This window comes from Stigmatopora argus, chromosome 1 (genome assembly GCF_051989625.1).
Source record: "Stigmatopora argus isolate UIUO_Sarg chromosome 1, RoL_Sarg_1.0, whole genome shotgun sequence".
Taxonomy (NCBI): domain Eukaryota; kingdom Metazoa; phylum Chordata; class Actinopteri; order Syngnathiformes; family Syngnathidae; genus Stigmatopora; species Stigmatopora argus.
The window spans coordinates 10,406,333-10,424,288 of NC_135387.1; the positions used below are offsets into that span (position 1 = coordinate 10,406,333).

General features: G+C 40.8%; 1 protein-coding gene across 8 annotated transcripts in view; it reads right to left on the reverse strand.

The window, feature by feature from the left end:
- LOC144073748 (nck-associated protein 5-like) overlaps positions 1-17,956 on the reverse strand; it is an 83,568-nt gene that overhangs the window by 25,822 nt on the left and 39,790 nt on the right. For 6 of the 8 annotated variants that reach the window (XM_077599799.1, XM_077599800.1, XM_077599803.1 and 3 more), the window contains one exon: positions 11,383-11,516. In XM_077599799.1, the coding sequence (XP_077455925.1) occupies positions 11,383-11,516 (134 nt within the window). Of the gene's footprint in view, positions 1-6,891; positions 7,028-9,797; positions 10,053-11,382; positions 11,517-17,956 lie in introns of those variants that run through there. The other 2 variants (XM_077599802.1, XM_077599804.1) reach the window with 2 other exon arrangements.

Sequence of the window (17,956 nt, forward strand, 5' to 3'; positions counted from 1 at the left end):
AACAAAAAATTAGAGGGAACTTTGGTTCGGAGCTGAATGAACCAATCACGGTGAGGTATACGGCTCTGGAGGGCGGGACATCGGCCGGGCTGTCCAGTGCCTCGCTCACTCACTCATTCATTCCTCCAATCAGCTGGGCGGAGGAGAAGCCGTGAGGCCGATCCCTCCGCTCGGCACGCACACTCCTCCGCTGCTCTCAGCATAGAACTGAATGAGGCGCTATGATCCGTGATCCAGCCTGTGTCAGTGTCTGTAGCCATCTCCGCGATTGAAACGGAGAGCGAAAGTGCACATGCGCCACAAACCCGCGCGACTGAATGTGAAAGATCAACCCGAGACTCATTCCAAGTGGAAAAACATATTACAGAGCCCCAGAGATGTCTCTTTCAAAGCCTGCCGTGAAGAGAAAGGTCGGTGATGAGCACAGACAGTTTCAAGAAAAGTAGGGAGTGCAATATTTCTTTGTTGAACACAGGGGCACCCCGACGTGTCTCATTTACACTGAAAAAGTTGCGGTGCACAAGGAATACAATTTGAAACGTAATTGTACTATGAGACATGCTGAGGAGTACGAAAAATACCAGGGAGATGAGAGAGCCAACCAGGTTGCCAGTCTTAAAACACGTCTTCTGAGGCAACAGGATCTCTTCAAGAAGGCTACCAAAGACAGTAATGCAGCAGTCAAAGCTAGCTACGCCGTTTGTGAGTTGATTGATCCTGTGCTAAGTGATCCCAAATGGCTCATGGACTTGGCTTTTCTTGTTGATATCACACATGAGCTTAATGTACTGAACAAGAAGCTACAAGGCCAGGGGCAACTTGTCAGTGCTGCCTATGACAACGTGAGAGCATTCTGCACTAAACTTGTGTTATGGAAAGCCCAGCTCTCTCAGACAAACCTTTGCCATTTCCCAGCATGCAAGGCTCTCGTGGATGCAGGCACACCATTCAGTGGTGAGAAGTATGTTGAGGCCATTTCGAAGCTACAGGAGGAATTTGATCACAGATTTGCAGACTTCAAGACACACAAAGCCACATTTCAAATTTTTGCGGACCCCTTCTCCTTTGATGTGCAAGATGCCCCTCCTGAGCTTCAAATGGAGCTCATTGACCTGCAGTGCAATTCTGCACTCAAAGCCAAGTTCAGGGAGGTGAGTGGAGAAGCAGACAAGCTTGGGCAATTTTTGAGAGAGTTGACCCCCAGCTTCCCTGAACTTTCCCGAAGGTTCAAGCGGACCATGTGCCTTTTTGGGAGCACATACTTGTGTGAGAAGCTCTTCTCCACCTTGAACTTCAATAAGTCCAAGTACAGGTCCAGACTTACTGATGAGCATCTTCAAGCTCTACTAAGGGTCTCCACTGCTTCCTCCCTCAAGCCAAATGTGACTATGTGAGAAGAAGCGCTGCCAGGTCTCTAGCAGCAAGGAGTAGGCAAAAGAAGCCGTGTTCAGAATATTTCATGTTCAATGTTCCATTCAAGTTCAGAAAGTTAAAGGTTAAAGAGCTGTTAATACAGACATTTGAAACGGAATAAAAATAATTCATTTTCTCTACTTAGCCAGCCAGTGTATATCTACTGTATGCTCATTAGTATTATTTGGTTTTATATTACTGATTGATTTATTTTTTATTCATCTTTAAGTTAATTTATTTAATTCATTATTTTTTGTTAAAAAATAAAGATATTTGATAACGTTGGAAAGTTTTATCAGTGCTTTTCTTGTGGAAATCCTGATGCGGCCCAGTCTCACCCAGACTCGGCCTCTAGCGGCCCCCAGGTAAATTGAGTTCGAGACCCCTGCTCTAAAGCAAAGTGATCAGGGCACACAAGGCATAGAGCAGGGGTCTCGAACTCAATTTACCTGGGGGCCGCTAGAGGCCGAGTCTGGGTGAGACTGGGCCGCATCAGGATTTCCACAAGAAAAGCACTGATAAAACTTTCCAACGTTATCAAATATCTTTATTTTTTAACAAAAAATAATGAATTAAATAAATTAACTTAAAGATGAATAAAAAATAAATCAATCAGTAATATAAAACCAAATAATACTAATGAGCATACAGTAGATATACACTGGCTGGCTAAGTAGAGAAAATGAATTATTTTTATTCCGTTTCAAATGTCTGTATTAACAGCTCTTTAACCTTTAACTTTCTGAACTTGAATGGAACATTGAACATGAAATATTCTGAACACGGCTTCTTTTGCCTACTCCTTGCTGCTAGAGACCTGGCAGCGCTTCTTCTCACATAGTCACATTTGGCTTGAGGGAGGAAGCAGTGGAGACCCTCAGTAGAGCTTGAAGATGCTCATCAGTAAGTCTGGACCTGTACTTGGACTTATTGAAGTTCAAGGTGGAGAAGAGCTTCTCACACAAGTATGTGCTCGCAAAAAGGCACATGGTCCGCTTGAACCTTCGGGAAAGTTCAGGGAAGCTGGGGGTCAACTCTCTCAAAAATTGCCCAAGCTTGTCTGCTTCTCCACTCACCTCCCTGAACTTGGCTTTGAGTGCAGAGTTGCACTGCAGGTCAATGAGCTCCATTTGAAGCTCAGGATGGGCATCTTGCACATCAAAGGAGAAGGGGTCCGCAAAAATTTGAAATGTGGCTTTGTGTGTCTTGAAGTCTGCAAATCTGTGATCAAATTCCTCCTGTAGCTTCGAAATGGCCTCAACATACTTCTCACCACTGAATGGTGTGCCTGCATCCACGAGAGCCTTGCATGCTGGGAAATGGCAAAGGTTTGTCTGAGAGAGCTGGGCTTTCCATAACACAAGTTTAGTGCAGAATGCTCTCACGTTGTCATAGGCAGCACTGACAAGTTGCCCCTGGCCTTGTAGCTTCTTGTTCAGTACATTAAGCTCATGTGTGATATCAACAAGAAAAGCCAAGTCCATGAGCCATTTGGGATCACTTAGCACAGGATCAATCAACTCACAAACGGCATAGCTAGCTTTGACTGCTGCATTACTGTCTTTGGTAGCCTTCTTGAAGAGATCCTGTTGCCTCAGAAGACGTGTTTTAAGACTGGCAACCTGGTTGGCTCTCTCATCTCCCTGGTATTTTTCGTACTCCTCAGCATGTCTCATAGTACAATTACGTTTCAAATTGTATTCCTTGTGCACCGCAACTTTTTCAGTGTAAATGAGACACGTCGGGGTGCCCCTGTGTTCAACAAAGAAATATTGCACTCCCCACTTTTCTTGAAACTGTCTGTGCTCATCACCGACCTTTCTCTTCACGGCAGGCTTTGAAAGAGACATCTCTGGGGCTCTGTAATATGTTTTTCCACTTGGAATGAGTCTCGGGTTGATCTTTCACATTCAGTCGCGCGGGTTTGTGGCGCATGTGCACTTTCGCTCTCCGTTTCAATCGCGGAGATGGCTACAGACACTGACACAGGCTGGATCACGGATCATAGCGCCTCATTCAGTTCTATGCTGAGAGCAGCGGAGGAGTGTGCGCGCCGAGCGGAGTGATCGGCCTCACGGCTTCTCCTCCGCCCAGCTGATTGGAGGAATGAATGAGTGAGTGAGCGAGGCACTGGACAGCCCGGCCGATGTCCCGCCCTCCAGAGCCGTATACCTCACCGTGATTGGTTCATTCAGCTCCGAACCAAAGTTCCCTCTAATTTTTTGTTGGTCTGAGCAGAAAGACAACCTCCCTGAGCGCACTGAGTACCAGTGTGAGCGACATCATCGGTACTCGGATGATTCGCCTAAAGACGTTTCGCCGACGGACGTTTGACAGACGGGCAGGTCGCCGAATGGACGTTCCACCGAACGTTCATTCGGCCGAACGGAGGTTTCGCCGAAACGGGATTCGAACGCTCGCCCTGCCGGATCGTGTGTGTACAAGTTTTTCAACCTCGGCCCGCGGGCCATATACGGCCCGTTAGGATTTTTAATCCGGCCCACCGCCGGTGTTGTCCAAATTATAGTAAAAATCAATGTTCGTCTACCATCAATGGCAGTCCGGGAATAAGCACTCTTGGGCAGGCAGATGTAGCAGAACCGAGCCGTAAAATGACAGCAATCGGGTCAAATCCATCCTAAAACAGCATTTAATGATTAAATACAAATACTGGATGATATCGCGATGGAGGCAAAAAAACGTCTATAGACGTCCATTCGCCAAACGGCTCAAAATGCTCTCAAATTCGGTCAAATCCAGCTGAAAACAGCGTTTAATAATTAAATACAAATACTAGTATTTGTATTTAATCATTAAACTAACAAACACTAGTACGACCTGTCCGTCTGTCAAACGTCCGTCGGCGAAACGTCTTTAGGCGAATCATCCGGTCACGACATCATCATTGCTCGCTATCGGCACACCAGTATCACACCTGCCACAAGCAGGTGCATGTCAATGTTCCCTCTAATTTTTCATGTAAAACATGAGTGGACAGAGCTACTGCCACTGGCTGCCACTTAAACGGCGCCATCATGGGGAAAGGGGTAAAAAAAATAAAAATAAAAAAAATAAAAAAATAAATAAAAAAATAAATAAAAAAAAATTAAAAAAAAAAAAAATCGATCTTTCATATTAAGACGGGGGCCGCAAATTATCGTCCCGCGGGCCGCAGTTGGCCCGCGGGCTGCAAGTTTGAGACCCCTGGCATAGAGGATTGTGTTACAAACGTTATGCCAGAGGAGTAAGGAATATGAAATTCACTTTCAGTGATGCACAATCATTGTACAGCATGGCAACATGAAATGGATTTGATAGAAAATGATTTTGTGTGTGCAATCTGTCAAACATAGGATGTTGTACAACAGCTTTCTTAGGATCTGCAAGTAGCCTTGTGCTATTACGAGGCATAGATTTGATAGAAGACATTTCTATGAAGGTCCTTTCTGATGCTCTTTTTAAAAAAAAAGTAGAATTCTATTCATTTTGTCACATTGAGGCATGATCAAAAAAAGAAAGTTGTGCTTGCTTGAGAAAATTATATTTAACTCACCCCTGGAAAACTGTTGCTTTGTGTTTCGTTTGATTTTTCCTGTTTCTATACGTACTTTTTTTTTTAATTCAGTAATTCTCAAAGTCCAGCACAGTATGAATTTCTTCTTAGGGAAAAATAAGTATTGTGTATTTAACTTTTAAGTTCAATACATTTGAATTAACTTGTAAGAACTCTTTGTTTTGGTAACATTTTTCATTTTTGTTTTATGCAAAACATTTCAATTGAATAACTAATAACTCTTTAGACTATTTTTAGTCACTTAAATTATTAGCATTAAAAAAAAAAAAGTTAAATGCATTTTTTTATCATTATAAATAAGTCAAAAGGGATTGTACGCCAAAGGTTGTCAATGACACCAGATGAGTTCAATGAGTGCCCATTAAGAATAAAAAAATGTGCATGAAAGGTTGAAGCTCAACACATTTGCACTCAACTAACAAAAATAGTTCTCTTTATGTCCAATTTCATTTAATGTATTGCATACCTGTCAACTTATGTTTTTCCCGTATCTTATACATTTTTTGATCATTTCAAATTTTGTACATATAACAAATTTAGTGCAGGATTTTTTAAGTACTATGTTTTTTGTAAAACCCATCTGGTTTTATCCATTTTGGCTCTAATACAGATCGTCTCGGTCACTAGCAGCATTCCCCTTTCACCCATCCGCCTTTTCATTATATTAATATAGCGCGTCAGAAAGCCGTCCACAATTTTAGACTTTTACGTGCTCCCTATGTGAGTAAATATGTGTGGCGTTGCATTTGTACGTTTTTTTATCGCTTAATAAGATGAATTGAAATCATTAATAAGGGGAGCAATTGGCCGAGGTTGACAGGTATGGTATTGACTTGATAAGTTTTCATGCTACATGTTTGTTGTATACTTGTATAAATTATGCATTTTTTAAGCAACTGGATTGCATTGATATGCATTGGTATTTTGAGATTGTGTACACTTTATTTATATTGAAAGAACATATCGGGGTTCATGTGGGTAATAGTGCTAGAGTCCACTAGTGACAAAATCTCTCACAAAAGCCAAAGAAAAAATGTAATCCAATTTAGTCAATTTACCTAAGATTCCCCCTATTTTCGATACAGTATTCCTAAACATGGCCCAGATACAGATCACCTTCTTGTGCGCGCTCCAAAGGGTGCTGTGCCTGTTTAAGCCAAAAATGGCAACACTGTAATACTTGATTGCTTAGAACTAAAGCCACATACAGCTAGGTCAGTGACTGTTTTTGAGCCAACCTAGAAACAGATCTTTTACATTCATACTGCCTCACAGCAGTGCTGTCCACTCACGTAGCTGATATTTTCTCATATGTTCCATGTCAATAAATCCTCTCCCACTGAGACGGAACCCACTCAGTAGTGTTGGAACATATAAGAAAGAAAAAGAAGCTTGCCGAGATGAACGTGGCTTACGCTCTTTTGTCTGATAATCTTATGGCCCTGTAACGGGAAATACGAGGCTTTAGCCTCACTACCATCAACACATTCTGTGAACACTGATATGCTCGACCCTCTCAACATGCCATCAGACATCCTTTGTTTAATTAAATGCTCTACTTGATAATCATTGGCATGCAGGCCTACTGTTGGTTTGTTTACTTTTAGCAAGACATTTGCGTTGCCTGCATACGTTGAGCAAAACACTTTGACCAAAATAATGTTTTTATGAGGTTGTGACTATTTAAAAACAATTAGCACAGTTCTTTACTGAAAAGTAGGGGTCCACGATCGCGGAGAGAATAGGGAATAGAGCACCTTTCCTTTGTCTAACGCAAGCAGGTCCCACTTTCACTTTATCACCACTGTCAAACACCACCAAGTTGACCTGAGCGGCTAATCAGATTTGACAAAAGAACAATTGCAAAATCTCAAAGCTGCTGAAACGATAGGAAGAACAATCACCTGGTTGTACGTCTGAATTGAGGCCATCGTTGGGAGCGGAGCCTGTGCAGTTTGCGTGCGACAATCGCCTTACGTGTCCAGAGAAAACCCAATGGAAAATCTTGCGTTCTGGCTCAAGAATATTCCATTCTTCCTTCCTCTCCTCATATGAAGCAAACAAATGATTGGCTGGCTTAACCTAACGCAAAGCTGCTCTGATCCTCTCAGAGCTGTTGTGAAGAAAACATGCAAGGAAACCCTTTCTTAGATTTGACCTCAATGTTGGAGTGTCGAAACGCCAAAAGTTTTTAATCCACCTTCTAGAATGAATCATGGATGGTACAAAGGTTTAACCACTGCCACGTCTCAACATTTGACCAGCCGTATCTGACTAGGTTTCAACAAACGATGATGAAATTCAAGAAACTTCATGATGCCACGTCTGTAAGGTAGACCTACGAACAAAGATACATAAAAGAGAGGCAGCCAAAGAGTTCTAATCTTACATGCAGGACATCTGGAAGGACACAAAGTGCCCCACATATTCACCACTGGCTAGTAGAAGCAGCAAACACGGAGAAAGCTATTGGCGCTCAGCAAAATGCATGAACAGAACCTGCAAAGTAATTTACCAAAAGGGAAGACCTGAGTGCGATTGGCCTCCCAGTGAGAAACTTTTGTCATGATGACAGGATAGACTGCAGAGGTGTTCCCATGTGCATGAATGCAATAAATCAACTGCAATACAAAATAACAAGAATTTCAGACGGATCAGTGCTCTCAACAATATCCAGCTGTGGTGTTGTATGATAAATTATATGGACACCTGACAATTAGACCCACACAACAAGTAAAATAAAATAAAAATGTCTATAAGACTTTTGACAAGGTTTTGGAGTGACATCAGGAGTATTTTGCTTTTAATCCAGTAGAGTGAATAGTGAATCAATGTTGTTGACTCATAATCTCTATTCTTGTACATTCCAATTATAATTGATCAGGTGAAAGGAAATTAGAAGTCTAATCCAACCGTGGATTGATCAGTTTATATTGATTTGTTACACTTCATTCTTTACATATAGAGTAAGTGAATTAAAGATTTAACAGTCCAAGTACAGAAGTGACGCGGTGGTAGTGTTTATTTAAACTACAGCCACTGCCAGACAACTAAATCTATACTGCAATCACAAGGCCAGTTTGAATTACAAGCTGTTTGGCTGCAGGCGACAATCTATGCGGAAAAGCTTCGTGAGTCAGAGTGAACAGTCCAGCCATTTTAAAGTGAGGATATGCCCTACATCTGCAAAGGCTGGTAATCTGACCTCTTTCAGCATGCTCGTAAAGATGAGAACCAGCATGTTTAATCTGTGGCGGAAGTCAGCAGGGTGGCATGCATCTGTATGTGTGTTTACAATCAGCTGACTTATGGAAATAAGACGTTGAATGTTAATAGATACATTGGGAGGTGTTTTAAAAACATGGTTGGTACCAAAGCTTTTAATTTGGATTTAAACTTAAATGACCAAAAGTGAGTAGAACTACGACCGTGTTCAAACATAGAAGTTAAAAGCAAAGTCAATAAAGCCTTTAAATGTGAGCTGCTCCCAAAATAGCGCAGACACTCTCTTGAACAACCCTCGTCGAACAACTCATTTGGGAGGCGTGGTACGAGCTTTTCAAAGATTCAAGCCGACCTTCTTGTAATGACCCCAGATGTGCGCTTTGGGACAGGGGCTCAATTCATACCACGGCCTCCCAAGCACAGTGGGTGGGGGCTTCTCCACTGTGCCAAATTAAAAGACTGGGCCAGGCATGGCGTCTGCTGGAATGATTAGTAGAGAAAGAATTGATCAGCAGACAGACATCGCTGCTTGCTTTTCAACCCTCTTGCTTCCTGCTTCTAGCTCTTTAGGGCTAATGAGACAATAATATAAGCACACTCATTTCTGAAGGTTTACTCTGCGTCTCAACTTGTGCATGAGCGTCCAACGAGCAAGTCCAGACTTGAAAAGCCATTCCTGCCTGTTTTCATCACTCATGCTTGCCTGTGTCCTCATGCAATGAATAACTTGCTAAGGGCAAGAGCACAATGGGCATAAAGTATTGTCCCACACAAAGTGCCAAGTGCAACACTGTGATAGAGAAGAGTGGTAAATCATTGTGACTCTTGATGCAGCATAGAATAATTAAAAGGCAATTAAAGGCCTTATTTACTAAGATCCCAAGTGGCAGGTGCCAAATGGAGTTCCACTCTAACAGGTTGCCACTGTTGTTCATAACAAGTAAAGACTTCCGTATTTCTAAGACACTTTTTCTGTATCACAAAGGAAATTATTTATGTGATGGAATTCTAAGTGTCAGTGGAGGGAAAAACAAAGTATAACTGAGTGACTTAAAAGAAATATTACTCTGATTATCTTGGGGAAGACAACTACATAAAAGCCACGTATTTGCATAGGCAATGTATCTGACCATTTTGCACAACAATCCAAACTTGTAACAGCCAAACCAAAACAACAACGCTCTGAGGGATGCCAGCATCAATTGTCACAACACGCCCCCAAGACATATAAAGCTGAAAGAAGTTTTGTCCTAGTTGATATGGCATGACTCCTTCATGTGACACAGTTTAGAGTCAGTAATTATCTTGAAGCTCATGTATGAATTGAATATGTTTCACAATTATTTTATGTTTCTGGCATTTTTAAAGCTGAGTGGAATAGATCTCCTCTCTGCAAAGCACATCCTCCTCACCTTTGTAACCACGGAAAGAGTTGCACTACCTTATTGGCTGACACGTCTGACACTTAGTTTATGAGTTTCTGTTTTCAAGCTATGTGTTACACCTCATTATAAGTAAATCTAAGCTTTGAGAAATAACAGTTAAACAATTTGAGATAAGGCACACTTGCCGTTATAGCCTTTACCTGGTGACCTCCTTCTTCATCCTTGCAAAAGAAGATGTGAACAGGCTTCAAGTAGCCGCTTTATTTCCGCCTGCTCACCACTCATTCTGTCCGTGTGGTTTCAAAGTCTCATGATGCCGTTGCAGGATACAAGTCCAAATGTAGCTTCTAGTTGATGTTATTCTCAATGCAAATATTCTCCCTGCTGTTCCTGCTTTTAAAGGTCTCAGCCCAGATGGAGCGAAGTTCAGGGTGGGCTGAGCGGGATACAGAGCTGTGGGCTGCAGTCTACCACTAATCCGTTGTAGTTTAATGACAGCAGGCCACACCAAGTGGCGTTGAAGCTCTGGGGGGTTGACCCAAGTCAGGAGGGGTTGAGCATGTGACCCACACCAAGCTTAGAACTCTAGGGGGAAGGGGTCTGCATATGCTGGCATGTGTGCGTACCTTCGTCTGGAGCTAAGTGGCCTGTGACTTAAAGAATGCTGGCCCTTTTTATTTTTTATTTTTTTTTCAACCATGAAAAAATGAGCAAAGTGGTATTTTTATTTGTGATTGATCTGAAAAGGCCTGACAAAAAGGATTTAAATATTTTTCTTGAGATTGAAACATTAGCGGAGGAGACTTCCAAACTCCCCATTGGAAGACTAGGAGACAGTTATGGTAACCAGCTTTCTAAGGTGATGCCAAAAGTTCACCAATTAACTGAAACTAGCAGCCATCTGACTTCATTAATCCAGTGAATGAGGAGGTTTGATTCACAACAACAACAACAACATTTTGGCTTCTTATCTGAGCCCAGAAATGAAAGCAATCGAGAATACCTCATGGAATGACAGCACGATCAGCAGCTTTTGTCAAGTGCACAATAGAACCTTTGCCAAGACAATTTCAGCCGGTATTGAGTCATACCGACAAAATCATTTGGGATATATTTTAAAGACCCAATCAGAGATCATCTTTATACGTTTCTCTCCTCTCAAAATGTCGCTACACTGAGTCTAACAGTCGGGAAGGGTTGCTAAACAACGGGTCTCAAATTATAATTACATTTCTGTGTATCTGGACAGAAGTCTGAGTGAGCAATTTTCCCACAACAAAAACCAGACAGAAGAATTCAGCTTGCTCTAAGGTGGGCTATACAAAAATTGGTTCTGACTAGACCAAACTCAAAGTAAAAAAATATCATATAAGAAAGTATGAGCAATAAAAAGATACTGTTCTGCAAGGATATTATGGGAACACAAGAGAGAGCAATTGAGAGCATTGTTGCATCAATGGCACATTTAAAATATGCACTAATCATCAAAATGTCTCTTCAAATATTCCCACCCTCCGCTACTGAAAAGTCTGCGGCGCCACGCTGGGATCATTAAAGTGTGAAGTGCTTTTCTAATGAGGAGATAAGCAGCTAATTTAAAGTAAGCCAATGTGAAGACTCCTACAAGACTACAGAGGGTCTATCTGCAAATTAAGAACTCAACATTGGCAAGCAAAATAAGGTTATGGAGGCTTTGTTTGAAGAATATGTATTCATATTTTCCTTTTAGTCACGGCTCATGTGTCAAGGTAAAATGAGCGTCTTGAGCTTTCGGTATGCTTTCACCTGGAGAATTGCTGCTGCAGCGAGATGATCTGTGCCCGACCCAGCTCGGATTCCTCTGTGACTTCCCGGAGACGCTTCTCGCTCTCCAGACGCAGGCGTCGCTCTTCCTCTAGCTCATGGATCAGCTTTTCTCGCTGTAGAGGCAAACAAACATCAGTATGTTACTTGAATGCATCTGCATGAGTGATTGCCCAATGTGAATACATTTTTAAAATGTATATTTTTATGAAAAAAATTAAATATCCTTTTTTTTGTTTTAGACGGAAAAAAGCTTGTTGTGAAAAAGTGAATCCTTATTAGATTAACAGTCGCTGCGTAGCCCGGTGGGCGAGTGGTTAGCGCGTTGGCCTCACAGTTCAGGGGTCAAGGGTTTCATCCTCACTGTGTGGAGTTTGAGTGTTCTCCCTGGGCTTGTGTGGGTTTTCTATGGGTACTCCGGTTTCCTCCCACATCCCTAGGTATGAATCTAAGCGTGAATGGTTGTCTGCCTCGTTGTGTCCTGCGATTGACTGGCCACCGATTAAGGCTGTTGGCTGGAATAGGATCCAGCACCCTTGTGAGGATAAGCAGTTCAGAAAAATGAATGAAAAAAAAGCAGTGGGTGCCATATCTTATATTTTTCAGCTCTGTACTTCAATGAAAATGATTTGATTTAAGGTTTATGTTCTTCTTTCAGTGCTCTTTGACATTTTTTCAACATCTTTTTATCGATTACCCTTCTAACCTCTGCATACCTACAAGACATTTAAAAGTGCAGTAATGGTTAAGGCCAATGTGATTTGAGTAGTTCATATTCATCTGATGTTAACAGCAAAAGTAAAGTAGTATTTGGAGGAATACATATTATCTTGAAAGAACGTCCACAGATAAAATAATATTTTTTTGAAGAAAAAAAAACAACTTAGGTTGACATTGAAGTTGAACACAAACAAAACCCGTTTTGATCAAAACATATTTTCTTGGCAAAGAAATACATGAAAGTAAAAGATGATGACATTTAATACTTAGTTGTTGCTACTTCGGGGTGTTTTCAAAGAGGTTTGTATTTCTCCTTGCAAAGAAAGTTCACAAAAATGTCAAACTACATCACAACTTCAATCTTTCATTGCTCTGGAGACTTTGTACCCTGCTTGTCTTGGAAATGCATATTCTCATAAGACTTGATATGGACACAGAAGCCCAAAGCGCAAACACAAATCAACAAGGACTTGTTGTATGTGAAGTCCTCTTTGTGTCATAAGGCTTTTTATCACCCGCTTTCTCACTCAAGACAAGTCTGAAATTAAATCTTTCTTCATCCTTTAATTGGATTCTTCTGTCTGATGGCCTCCGTTATCTGTTGCTCAATGAGGACCATTTTCAACATACACTTCAAAGTCACAGACATTCCACTGGTTGGGAGATTGAAGGCATTAGTGAATTAGTTCAGCTTGGTGCTGGGAACACTTTCAGGCTCTTTTTGCTTAACTAACACCACCCATCATCTTCAAAATGTTTCATGTGCCGAGCTGTGTCTCATATAATTTACAAAATAGAAAATAAAGCAGCACGATGAAGGAGTGTTTAGTATGTCTGCTTCACAGTTCTGAAATCAAGGGTTCCATACACGGTGGGATTCCCACCTTCCTGTGTAGAGTTTGCACGTTCTCCCCGTGTCTGTGTGGGTTTTCTCTGGCTTTCCTTGCACATCCGCAAAACACCCTAGGTAGGCTGCTTTAACACTCTAAATTGTGCCGACATAGTGTGAATGGTTATCTCATTGTGCACAGCGATTGGCTGGCCACCAATTCAGGGTGTCCCCCACCTGTTGCCCATAGTTGGCTGGGATAGGCTCTAGCACGCAACCCTTGAATAGATGCAAACAAGACAAATAAGTTACCAATATGTGCAGTATAAAACCAGAAAACCAACAGGACCCGTCACTTATAATATACACACTCTTAATACGAGGATGCATGACCGAATAATACAAACATTCAGAATGACGAGCCTTGGGGTCCTTTTTGACCCCACGTGTGCAGGGTTAAGGCTGTGGATTTTGGGCAAATTGGGCAATTTGTTGAAAGGGGCTTGTTAAAAAAATAGAAGTATGGCATTCAATCAGTGAGAACATCAATTATGTAAAACAGACTAGTGTGAATCATGTGGCCTCTTTTTAAAGGTTAAGCCATCAGACATTTTTCTCCTTGAAAGCCTGAGGAAAATGAGTCGTTCAACACATTGTTCAGAAGAACAACTTACTTTGATTCAAAGGTTGATTGAAAAGTGGAAACCTATAAAGAGGTGCAAAAAATGATATGCTATTCAACTAAAATGATCTCTAAAAATTAAAATTAAACACAAAACCAGACGACAATCAACAAAATGGACCGCAGAATAACCACAATGGCAAAGGCTCAGCCAATGATCAGCTCCAGGATGACCGAAGACAGCCTGGAATTACCTAAAAGTACTGATACCGTGAGAAAACGTCTGTGTGAAATTGTGATCGACACATATATCGGCCGGCCAATATATTGGGACGATATTTGGGAATTTTATTCATATCGGTATCGGCCCTTTTTTCATTTGACCGGCTGATATGAAGAAATCATTTAAAACAGTGGTATTTCGGCTCAGATGCAGCCGCGCTTCTCTCTCTCTCTCTCTCCAGCTCCAACTTATAACCACCAGCTGCTCATTAGGTCGAGGGCTGTGATGTTTTTGCGACTGCTATGCTTCATTTTGAGACGCACTTCATTGGTAATAAAAACACTTTTGCATTGTCATTATAGAAATAAAATTTAATTGTACATTTAATAACATACATCAACATATGTTGTCAGAAGACAATGTAACATGGGGGGAGCAAGCATCATGATATTGTTGTGTGTGTGTTTTTTTCTCCTTTTCTTTTCAGGCCTATTTATTGCATACCAAGGATAACGGATCAGTTTGCACATGTCAAAATATCTGAAGTGGTCAAGTTGCCTGATGCTCAAGAGGACATGCTTTTGAAATGGATGTTTCAACAAGACAATGACCCCAAACACACTAGTAAGCATGCAAAGTTTTGGTTGTTTGACATAGAGCAATAAAAATATATACTGGAAATGTGGATTGATATAGTTAGTCACAGTGGTCTGCTATTACTTTGAACATGAAATTTAATTATTATTGCACTTTTACCTATCTATGTCTAAAATGCCTTTCCTATTCCTGCATCCTCATCCTCTTGCTACTGTGACAACAAAATTTCCCGAATACGGGATGAATAAAGTTATCCAATCCAATCCAATTCTAGTATACACACTTCTCAACCCAATTGTAATTTTATAGGAGCACGAAGAAAAGTGTCAGGGGGACATCTACTGGCCAAATAGGGTAGACACATGATGTTTTTCCCTCAGTCTTTAGACTTAACATCTGTATAAAAGAGGATCTCATCTATTTTCTGAACCGCTTTATCCTCACTAGGTTCGCAGGGGGTGATGGAGCCTATCGCAGCTGACTTCAGGCCAGAAGCGGGGTACACCCTGAATTTGTGGCCAGCCAATCGCAGGGCACAAGGAGACAAACAACCATTAACGCTCACACTCATACCTAATTTAGCGTGTCCAAAAAGCCTACCATGCATGTCTTTGGAATGTGGGAGGAAACCGCAGTACCCGTAGAAAACCCACGCAGGCCCTGGGAGAACATGCAAACTCCACACAGGTGGACCGATCTGGATTTGAACCCGGGTGCCCCACTGTGAGGCCAACACACTAACCACTTAGCCGTAGGGCCGTCCTAAAAGAGGATTAATATAGAAATTAAAGCTAATTAAGAGAGGCATCAACATTTTTTAAAAGGAATATTGTGATTGTGGTGTAGACCAACACATTTTCATATTGTGATGCTATTCAAGTGGCTAAATATGAATAAAGAGATATAACACATTCAAAATCATTCAACTCTGTAAATTAGGCAACTAAGCAGTTGCTTTTTTTATGGTAAACTATACAATCTATACGACCAAACAACCAGCTCAAATCTTGTATAGCAAATAATGTTCCACACACAAACGCACATTTGTTATTGTTGAATCTGTTAGGGTGCACATACCAAAACCCAAGACGCTATTAAAACCAGTGTAGGGTCTTGCCATGCTTGTAAATCGCGGCCAGTACAGTATGTGGAACAGCTCCTTGCACTACATAGAGCTTCCCCTGTCAAATCTAATGGGTGCTATAAATCCAGGTTTAAAAGAAGCATAAAGTTCAGCTCTATTGCCTTTACCTAAAAGTTAAAACTCCACACAGAGACACAAAAAGAAGCACGAATAGTGGAGAGGCGATTAGAGTGACAATGCTACAATACCACAAAAAACAAAGGCCCTTTTCTTCATGCAGTAATGTGCACAGTATTGTTGCACACTCCTCAAGCAACAGTAGCTTTTGTTGCTTTGTTTCCCACATGGCCCTGTGAAAGGCCTAAGACTAAAGCAGCCATGTCTGCTCACAAACTGCTGCCAAGAATCTCAATAACAAGGCATGATTTATACAGTCGTTCCCATAAAGGCACTCTTTAGTTCAATATATAATTTTGTCGGTCTAACAAGGCAGAAGGGTGTTAAAAGCATCATTCCCATATCTTTATGTCCAGAAATCCACAGCATTAGATCAAATTGACTATGAAATATTTAATACCATTTCTACCCCAATGTTTTTTTTTGTATCTTTTCTTCTACTTAAATTAAGAAAAAAAATAAAAGAACACCCTTTGATAGTCTGTCATCCTTGATGAGACTTGTAGGTGTAATATCTGCTTTAGCCTAAAGAGTACGCTATTTCCAAGAAAGGGCTTTAACAAATCTGTCTCCCTAAACATCACAGTGGGTAAAATAACCATATCAAATGCAATGGAAAAAAAGTAATTTCACAAATGGCCCGAGGAGGGCTTTTTATCTACTGAGCAATATACAGTATTTTCCATACACCCAGATTAGGTCTTTGAGGATAATATTTGACCTCCATCACAGACGCAGAGGGCTTCATTTCCTAATGATAAAAATGAATCAATTTATCAGTCTGAACATGCAATGTTCAAAATTGAATGAAAGGATGTAGATTCCATTTGGAGAGCATGCTTGTTATTTAGTCTTAAATTGTATTAGCTGAAGCAGGGTCCAGCATGATCCCTGCTTCTGAAATTGCTCCGCATTAGAAAGTAATGGCGCCCATCCGAGCTGAATTACTACAAGACATAACAGCACCCCACCCCCTTCCACCTCTCATCCGAGTGCCCTGAAAGATACACGGAGGGCTGTAAATTAATTTCGAAACCTCAGTCTCTGCTTGGAGTTCCCATTTAGGAAAAGCTACATCAGCATTATCAGACTAAGTGCACGAGTAGGCCAAGCCTGCCCATCAATTGTCGTCTGTCTGTGAGTGTGTACATCCTCATGTTGAAAGCGAGCAGAATTTTGGGGCAGTTCAGTAATCTCTTCATTACGCAGACCCCCGCGCCTTTGCCCCCTTATTCAGATTCTAATCAAAGGGCCTGGAGCGGGTCTCTGCCTCGTTGCTAAAGCAAACATCAGGGACACAATGCAAAAGAAAGGATCTCCGTTCATTAATAAAACATGTCAGTGTGCATGTGTGTGTGCTCATCAGCAACACTATATTCAAGAGGGTACAACAAGGATTTTGGCTGCCTAGCTGGCACGAAGACAAAATATCTGGCTAGAGTTTTATTCTTGTTTATTGTGGAAAATGCGCTTCTGTTTCGCTCCACGACTTTAAAAATAAGGTAGGTAATTATGGAGACCATCTCAGTCAGCGATTTTAGTCTATTGTTTTCCATCTTGGTATTTATCTACATTTCATTTGAGCCTATTGTAGTTCATATTCCCTCGTACGTTCCACAACACTATACATGCCAGCTACTGCGCAGAATCTAATATGCAAAACAATCTCAACAAATTTAATGAATTAATGTTAGTATATAAAAAAATGATTTTGGAGAATAATAATGATATCTGACACAGTCAGTGTACAAAACATGCATATTTTATTGGCTGGTACTAAGAATTTTCAGAGCCAGTATTCCTGATATTAATTAAATACATTAGTTCAGTTTGTACATTATTAATCTCACAGTGAGGAAATGTAACTTACTCCCAGGATCTGAAGCAGTTAAGAAATCCAACATGAAATATTATTAATGCTATATTTAAAAGCTAAAAATCTACGATACGTCTGAGCAATTTTATTGTGCTCTCTACAGAATAATAAAAGGAAATTAAAATATTTTTTCCACAGTAATAGTGATGGAAGTAGAATTAAAGAAAAAAAACTGAAAATGCTCTCCTATATGACAAAACCAGAAGTGGACAGAAGAACAAAGCTAAAACTACAGTTTCAATCTCTTGTCTTTTTTTAGGTAACAACCGGCGACAATAGCTATCTTTATTTTGAGCTCTAACTTAAAACCATGACTAGCAGATATAGCTTGCATTATAAGGATGAAACAAACCAAATAGTCTGAATGCTGTATGTATGCTACATATACTGTTTATTATTTATATCACTATATTTATCCATGTTTTGTC